General features: G+C 42.5%; 1 protein-coding gene across 1 annotated transcript; it reads left to right on the top strand.

Annotated features, from left to right (window-relative positions):
- Positions 1-1,122: 1,122 nt before the first annotated feature.
- LOC121138612 (defensin alpha-like protein 1) lies at positions 1,123-2,145 on the top strand. Its single transcript, XM_040741284.1, has 2 exons — positions 1,123-1,353; positions 1,926-2,145. Exons 1-2 carry the CDS (start codon positions 1,182-1,184, stop codon positions 2,036-2,038), a joined length of 285 nt encoding a protein of 94 aa, XP_040597218.1. The 5' UTR covers positions 1,123-1,181; the 3' UTR covers positions 2,039-2,145.
- Positions 2,146-8,744: the final 6,599 nt, after the last annotated feature.

Genomic DNA, 8,744 nt, shown 5'->3' with positions numbered 1-8,744 from the left:
TGTGTTTGAAATGTAAGATATGCTTTTTGACTGATAAATTTAAGTCTACAAAGGTACTGAAGAGGTCATGTCCCACTAGTCACTATGATATATATGTGTGTGTGTGTCTGTGTGCTTGCATGTGTCTAAAATAGTAATCTTACCACTTTGATAGGTTTTGTACACTGCTGTAAATAAAATCGTCTTAACAATGGAACAGCACTTATCAACATGTAAATACAAGCTAGAAATTACAACACTAGGAGCCCATATGGTAACAGAAATTTGAATAAAGTTCTCTATCTATTTGATATATACATAATGAGGGAAATAGTTATATCATGTAAAGAACATTGTACATATATGAAAGGCAGTGGCTTCTTTGAGAAGAATCACTTCTTGGGATTTGAACATAGCACATCAATCTCTCCACATTTTGAATCTTGGAAGTAAACTCACATTTTATAAAAAAAAGATTTTTATGAATACAGAATGTGAGACATGAGCCACAGCACATCATTTCACAGCTCCCAACGTATGAAGAACATGGAATGCACTCATGAGATGTGTTCAGGTCACACCGGCTTCTTCACAACAATCTGCTCTAACTTCACTCTGACCCATGCTGTCCCTTAGCTCCTCATGAGCTAGATTCAGCAGGGCTATCTTACTTTATCCATAGACTCCTCAAAGGAGGGGATTCGCAAAGACTTCCTTCATGAGTGTGATAATACCCCAAATCACTCAAAGAACTGACTGTCTAATCCACAGGTACTAAAGTCTGGTCCAGGATCCTCACTCTCTGAGTCCTGCAAGCTCCCACTTCAGAGCACAAAACACATTGTTCCATGAACTTACTAACTTTGAAGCACCCACCTTCTTGTTTTCTGGGTACAGAAAGGTAAATAATGAAGCAGATGGGAAACGGGATAGGAGAGCTAGGTCCCTTCTTCATTATCAGCTGTAAGGGTGGGCAGTCACTGAACACACAGACCAGCATCATGGTGGCGACTGTGAGAACAGAGAGACCATCAAAGGGATCTTGAGAACAACAGTCTCTCTTCGTTATCATCAGTGTGTGCACTCTCTTCCTACACAAACTGTGTCTGCAGATTCTCATGACAGCCCTATAAATGTAGGCTGGCTCCTCACTCCCCACACACTAGGCTCTTTCTCACCCTTCCTCCAAGTGACTCTCAGCCATGAAGACACTTGTCCTCCTCTCTACCCTTGTCCTACTGGCCTTCCAGGCCCTGGCTGACCCTCTGCCAGAAGCAACTGGGGAAGCTAAGAATGAGCAACAGCCAGGATTGGAGAACCAGGATGTGACCGTCTTCTTTGAAGGCCCTGAAGGCTCTGCTCTCCAACGTCCAGGTGAGCGGTGAGGCCCGGTATGATAGTGGGTTGGGTCCTCCTGGGACAGGGAGGAACAGGTGCCCTGGAATCCCGTGGGAAGCTATGTGAATCAGGAAGTGTCTCTCTTGATTCTCTGGGACATTCACTGTCTTATAAATAGAAGTAACAGAGAGTCAAAAACGTGTAGCAGATTGTCAGTCTTGTGTTTTGATCTAAATATTTATCTGTGGAATAGTTTTAAAATATCGGACACATTGATTAGCACTTTGTCTATCCAGCTGTTATTTTGTGATAGAAAGAAAAATCTGCTTTGCTTACTAGAATATACTTAGGAACCAAGTGCCTGGCAGTTTTGGGTCAGGAGGACTCAAAGGGATGAAGGAGTGAAACTCCTGTTAAGTCAGTCATGTGATCAGCATTTGTTAAATGTATTATGTCCCAGTGTTTGGAGTTAATCACGGTGCTGTGTTTGATGTCTCCAATAGAAACAAAACTCCTGTGTACCATGTGCGATGCATCTTCATAGAATTGTACACTATTGCATACTGCTGGCTACCTTACATAATGGCTGATGTTCTCTGTTTCTGCAGGCAAAGGAGGAGGAGTCTTGCAGTGCTCCTGTAGAAGATTCTGCCCTTTTCCTGGACGTAGCGCAGGGTTCTGTGGCCATGGACCAAACCCCCCCAAATTCTGCTGCCGCTGAGACCTGAGACATCATCACCATGTGCTCTGAGACCTCATGATCTGTCATTACCCTTGTACTTAGCCTCAACTGGTTTTCCTTCTCCAATAAATTTCCTTGCAGAAGAAGAGTCTGTTTTTATGTTTCTTTGGTGCTTTCTATGTGGCTTCATGGTGAGGGCTCTTCCAAGCTTTGCAACAGACTCTTCAATGAATCCCTTTACACCAAGACTTGGTTACAATTTAGTAGTCACTTCAAGGGCGAACAGGAGCTTAGATACTTAGTCACATCTCAGTGATTCTGCTCCAGCTACTTCTGCTCTCAACCAACTCTACTGTCTTTTTGATCAGAGTCTGCCTCAGAAACATGTCCCACACTTCCACGACCCATTCTTCCATTGAAGGGCATTTTCTTAGTTTCTACTTTATACCTATTGTGAATAACTCAGCAAAGAACATGACTGAAAAAAGGTGTCTGTGTAGTAGAAACAGTGTTTTCTGTTTCTTCAGCCACACCAGACCTGAGATCAAATACAGCAAATATCCTGCAGATGTCTCTTGGTTTCCCACTATGCTCTTTTATGCAACACTCTGCTGTGACTGAGACCAGAGACAAGATCTCTGAGACATCATGATGGCATTACACTTGTACTTAGCCTCAATTTTTTTCTCCTCCAATAAATTTCTCAGCCATAAGCTTCTTTCAATCCTCAGGCAACATACACATCTTCAATTGAAGTTTCAGAGTTGGTCCTAGACTACTACTTTTAATCTGGAACTGATACATTTGTGACTTCAGGATGCCGGGTTTTACTCTGTGTTTCACAGTTATTCACCCTGGTGTTCACAGAAGTGCAGAACCCCACGATGGCCCACGGCTTTCAGAACTGATTTCTCATGCAGGTCCTTGTATACACAGCCTCAACTTTTCTTTCTTTGTTTCTATTGTTTTTATTCAAATTGGTCCTTTCCTACCATTTATTTTGATTACTGTATTCCTTCTCAAATCTCCAACCAGATAGTCTCTGCCATACCTACTTGATTCCTTCTCTCTCTCTCTCTCTCTCTCTCTCTCTCTCTCTCTCTCTCTCTCTCTCTCTCTCTCTCTCTGTCTCTCTCTTTAGAAAACCAGTAAGCAAATAAAACAAACAAGCAGGAATAATAGGAAGAAACAAAAACGAAAAAGCATTAGACACACATACACATGGGGTGACCCACACATATAAAAACAAAACCCTGGAAAATAACCACAGCATTGGAAACCGTGGTGATATTTTATTTACAATCCAACCAAGTTTGCCTTAAGATCAGAGTTCAAACCCAGCAATGCTAGTTAAACTTGTAGGCCAGGCATGTGGTGGCACACACCTTTAATTCTGGCAGCCACACTACTTAGCCATAGAGGTCAGTCAGTAAGACAAATTCTCACATCCTGGAAAGAACAATAGCTCTTTCTGTATCAGTTCCTGCCAGCAGAGTGTTCAATCGCCTTGCTCTGATGTAACCAGCATAAGAAACCAACCAGCTCAAAAGTGACTTCTCTCAGATTTTCAACCTTTGTGTAGGAAACATGTTATTAGTGTCTAATGCTGTCCATTTCTCCAGGTCCAACCTTGCAATATTTTCTCAAGTCAGGCATGAGAGAGAATGTGTGTGTGTGTGTGTGTGTGTGTGTGTGTGTGTGTGTGTGTGTGTCAGGATGCCCTGGAATTTTTCTGTACGCTTGGGATTGGTCTCTAATTCAGAGATCTACCTGCCTATGCCTCCCAAATTCTGGGATTAAAGGCTTGTGACTCTATCACTCAGGTAATGAACAGTGCTTCATAAAAAAAAATGCCCATCAGTAGAATAAAGTCCTGTGTGAGTTACAGTATGAAACTCAGGTCTGTGTTGTGTGTGGAAAGCAGAAAAACAGTAAATTCCTAATTTCTTTGTTATGACAAGTAAATTATTAATGCAGTGTTTTCAATTTACTTTCATCTCATATTTCCCTCCAGAAAATTCTTACTGTTTCATTAATATTTATTTCCTACTATTTCATTGATATTGGTGTGTGTCTTTGTAAAGTCTCCTGAGTTCAAGCATCAGAATCTTTTTTCAAAGTCATTTTTAGAAAGAAAAACATACCTCCAGGTTATAAACTAAAAACACAAAGAGAACATAGACTCCGTTTATTGAAATTAACAGAATTTTTATGGAAGCTGCAACAATCCTTGATTCCTATGGTTGTATTTGTAATGACACCCAGTTAAAAGGGGAGGATGACCTTCAAAGACAAAGGCCACAATGTAATCTTAAGAAGTGAGTTGCCTCAGGTCTGAGAGAACTTCTGGGGTCTTTTCATTCTGGGGTTCCTGGTATTGTCTTAGTGGCCTCATGTTGCTCTCAGGGCTAGCCTCTAGACAGAGCTTCACATTCCCCCGGGCTCTAGATGACCTGATCAAATCACTGATTTGTACTGAGTTACAGGTAGGTGCTGAGCTTGTATAGCTAATATTTTAACAGAGATGATTCTTTTTATAAGATCACATGATTATATTTTAGTAGCCTAACACATAGCCACTGGCCCTAGGGCAATGAGACACATCTTGTGAATTTGATTTATGGGTTTTTATACAGTTTCTACTTGACACCCTTAGAGGAGCATTAGATTGTATGAAGCAGTAAGAGAGAGAAAATAAACATCTGGTTTCCCAGGGCAACTTTGGTAACCACGGAGTAAATGGTTCAATCATGACCCCGCCTCCATCTTAAGTATCCCTATTTCATGTATGAAAATGTGTTCTTGTGATACTGAAAGAGTCTGGGGGACAGCATGTGCCCTGAGATGTCAATAGCCACCACAGGTAGCCATTTGTCATTTTGCCAGAGAGAAGGGAAGCAAATGAGTCCTTCTGGGAGAAAGAAATAGTTTCCTTTGGACATAAATTTCCAGGCTTTGGTTAAGGGTAAGGGGTGATGTAATCTCTTCAGTAACTGCTGCTCTTCTGAATTTAGGATGCCATTGTCATGGGTAGAGAAGGCTGGGGTGCTGTTCAACGCTGGGGTGGGATTTAGGTAATGGGGGCATCCACCCTAAGCATCAGTGAAACCAGGGAGAAGAGAACCAAGAAATAGACAAACTCAAGTCTCTCGACTCAGCCAACTTTATTCAGAGACCCAGACAGTCCCCACTCTGAGGGATAAGGAAGGCCACATGAATAAAGTTCTCATGATATCAAGCTGTACACAACAAAGAACAAGGCACACGTGACAAAAATGTGTTTTTCCACTGAGCCAAGGTAAGCAGAATTAACACATTTAATTCAATCACGGCAGAAAGCAGTTAGGCAGTGATCTGAAGTAAACTCAGTCTGAGTCAGTACACTTGGAAGGGGGCACCAAACACATTCCAAGGACAATTGTGTGTTTTGAAGAACCTGAGTTCACAGGACACTTGTCTTGCTGTCCTAGAGTTTCACACAGTCACTCAGACTTCTGCTCACACAAATCCATTCCTCGACTGTGTTCAAAAATAGGACCTTATCCTTGTCTCTCCACTTGCCTTGTATTTAACTCCACAGCGAAGACAGATCAACATCCAAGAATTCCAGCCACAGTTTCAGTCTCTGTTGAGACCAAGCTCCAGCACCACCCTTCCCCTCAGAGGCTTAAAGCACTGACCCAGTGTCCACACTGCAATGGCACTTCACAGCCAGATGATGACACTGCTGTTTAACCCTGGCCGGCTTCCCACAGAGAGTGCAGACAAGAAGGAGGAGACTCTGCAGAGTAGGGTCGTCATCAATCTGAGGTTCTCTCTGACCCCCAAGTACAGTGTAGATCAAGAATCCACACTATTCCAGTAAAGGAAGACCAGCTCCCAGAGAGACATGGACAGATGATATTGCCTTGACCAGCAGGTGGCACACCTGTCCTAAAGTCTGTTGTTTCCCAGAGAGTACTCAGAGGTTTCTTGGAGCAGAAAGCATGGCGCCTCAGCCTACTGAACTCTTATGGTTACCACTTTATTTCCAATCATAGCAATCCAAGAAGAGCAAAGAGACTGCTCTAGTGAGGCACAAGTCTATGAATTAAGAGATCTTTTGAACATATTTGATTGTTTGAGTTCACAGAAGCCACCTTGAGTTTCCACCTCAGAGTTTGGAAGGCTTGGGAATCTCTTTTTACAGAGGGGGAAAGAAGAAGTTTGGAGCATTCTCACATATCCCTGTGTAAATATATCTGGCAAATTTGGCGGATGACTGATAAGATTGGAGGCTCGATGGCTCCAGGTCTCCCTGCAGTCAACCATGCTCTGTTCAGAGATCTAGGTACCTGTACAGTAGGCGGGAGCTGGTGTGGTGACTGAGGAAAACGTTCTGGGGCACCCGATGCCTCCACTGTACCTCTCTGTCTGCTGGCATATTTTGTGTTGTAAGTGATATTAGTCACATTTTCCAACAGCTGACTCCAAATTGAGAAGTATAGATCAAGTTATCTTAAGACACTACACCTAGACATCTTATGGCATTGCAAAATGTCTGAGAACAAACGTTTCGCGTTTTTTAAAGCCTGGCCTATTTTATCAAACGAGTTTCACCACATGTGGACAGATGTGGACAGATAGTTCTGGAGATGAGCACATCTGGGTGATACTTCCTATTTTCTACCCTGGCTTCTTACCATTAAAAAAAAATATGTCGTATAATCCTTTATATCCATCCTGACTGCAGTTTCCAACTCCCTCCTCTCCCCGGATTCCCCCTTTTTATCCCCGTAGTCCCTCCCCAATCCACTCCTTCTCTGTGGTTGTTTAGAAACGGCAGGTGTACTTGGGTGTCCACGAAGCATGGCATATCAAGTTGAGGTAACACTAAGCTCCACCCCTCATATTATGCCTTGGTAAGGGAACCCAGTTTAAGGACCAGTTTCCCAAACGTCTGCAAAATCATCAAATAGGACCAGCTCCCACTGCCAGGAGTCCCATAAATAGACAAATCTATACTTCAGCTCTATGTATGAGAAGTCCCTATGAGAAGGAAAACAATGCTATGGGAAAAGGGGGTTCAGGGCGCTTTATCAAAGAGATAAGTACTTTACAGGCTGCTAAGGGCACTGCTCCTGAAACATCGTCAGCATACAAGAGGGGATGCTCTTATTTATATTCTCCTTTATATCTGTCACCTATTACATGTTCCTCTGTCCATGCCCAAAGGGACTGTATCTCAGATATGTGAGCTCTCTCCTACATCCATAGATCTTCCCCATATGGGTTGGCTTAACTGTCAGGCCAGTGTCTGTGAGCTACTGTGAACTCACGTTAGTTGTATCTGTGGGTTATCTTGTGATAACCTTATCCCTCCAGGCTCATACAATCCTTCCTCATTCTCTTCAACGGGATTTCTGGAATTTGGCCAAGACTTTTTCTGAGAAAGTCTGCATTCACTTCCATCAGCTACTCGACAATGTCTCTCGGATGACAATTCAGATATTTACCAATGTGATTACAGGAGATGGCCAGTTCAGACTACCTACCCACTATTCCTACAATCTGGAGCCAAGAATGTCTTTATAGCAATCTGGTATGCATTCTCAGAATCTTTCTTGGAGAAAGCAGAGAAACACAAGTTAACACAGAGAACTTGCTGCATGGACTTTATTTAGATACAAAAGTGGAAGAAACTTGAGGACACAACACAGGATAAATCATATTCTATAGGCTCTCGACTCATAATGCAAGCCTATTCTTCATGCTCTTAGTGACCAGAAGCAGCAGCAGAGTTGGTAGATGATGTTTCCTAACATGCCATACCCAATGTGGAGTTGTGTAAAACCACAGTCTGCTCTTCCACAGAAGGAGGTCAGGTGTGATCTCATATCTCCACACATGGAGATCGCAGGGAGCACTGAGTCATGAGTCAGTAAGGTGGGAAAGATTCAGGGCAAGATGTGTTCTAAGGAGTGGTTCTCCCACATTCATCATTACCTACAGCAGCCTGAGCAATCACCATCAATGTGACTACATATACATGGTCAACACTGAACCTGCACAAACCTGAAGACTAGTACCAATTTGGCTTAATTTTGTTTGTTTGCAATTTTGTGCTCCTATCTTGACAAATTATTGTGCATTTTTTAAATATGGAAACACATACCTCTAGATTCTAAATTGAAATAGACATAATAAAATATCCACCCTATGACCAAGTCTATCCACTGAGATCTAGAAAAACAACTAATTACTAATCTCTTTATGAATGAACACAGTTATAGTAAAAAGGGTGTCCTGGAAAAAAATCTTTGCAGAAAGAAATGGGTCTACTGGGCTCCTGCTTTGAATGAGAAAAGTAAATAGGTAATAAGTTCTCCTGGTTGATCCTATTTCAGAGATCATCTCCATCCCTTCTGTCTACTCCATACCTGTAACATGTTGACATCTCTCCTGCATATTGCAGAACACGGGTTTCATCTACTCCAAAGGGTATAGACACATTCTGGTCGCGTCTCCCAGCTGCTCCTGGTCTAGAACCTCATCATCACTTCCTTCAAAAGGCTCTGCCTTGATCTTGAAGGCCAACAGGAGAAGGCTATAGACAGAGTGAGTGTTCTCATGGCTCCTAATTAAAGGGAATATAGAGAAAGTGCACAGGTGGTGCTCTTATTGGTGGCCAATGAATCCAAATGCGGTAGGAACCCCAAACCAGACCAGTACAGATGCCTAAATACAGATACTAAGCATTCATAAG

The sequence above is a fragment of the Mesocricetus auratus genome, unplaced genomic scaffold, assembly GCF_017639785.1.
Source record: "Mesocricetus auratus isolate SY011 unplaced genomic scaffold, BCM_Maur_2.0 contig_5297_pilon_obj, whole genome shotgun sequence".
In the NCBI taxonomy this organism is placed as follows: Eukaryota; Metazoa; Chordata; class Mammalia; order Rodentia; family Cricetidae; genus Mesocricetus; species Mesocricetus auratus.
The sequence above is the reverse complement of the archived record's forward strand: the minus strand, read 5'-3'. Positions and strand labels throughout refer to the sequence as shown.

Excerpts from the sequence above, each read along its gene's own strand:
- LOC121138612 (XM_040741284.1), top strand. The coding sequence starts at position 1,182 with ATGAAGACACTTGTCCTCCTCTCTACCCTTGTCCTACTGGCCTTCCAG. Across the intron at positions 1,354-1,925 it reads CTCTGCTCTCCAACGTCCAG|GCAAAGGAGGAGGAGTCTTG; the intron begins GTGAGCGGTGAG and ends CTGTTTCTGCAG.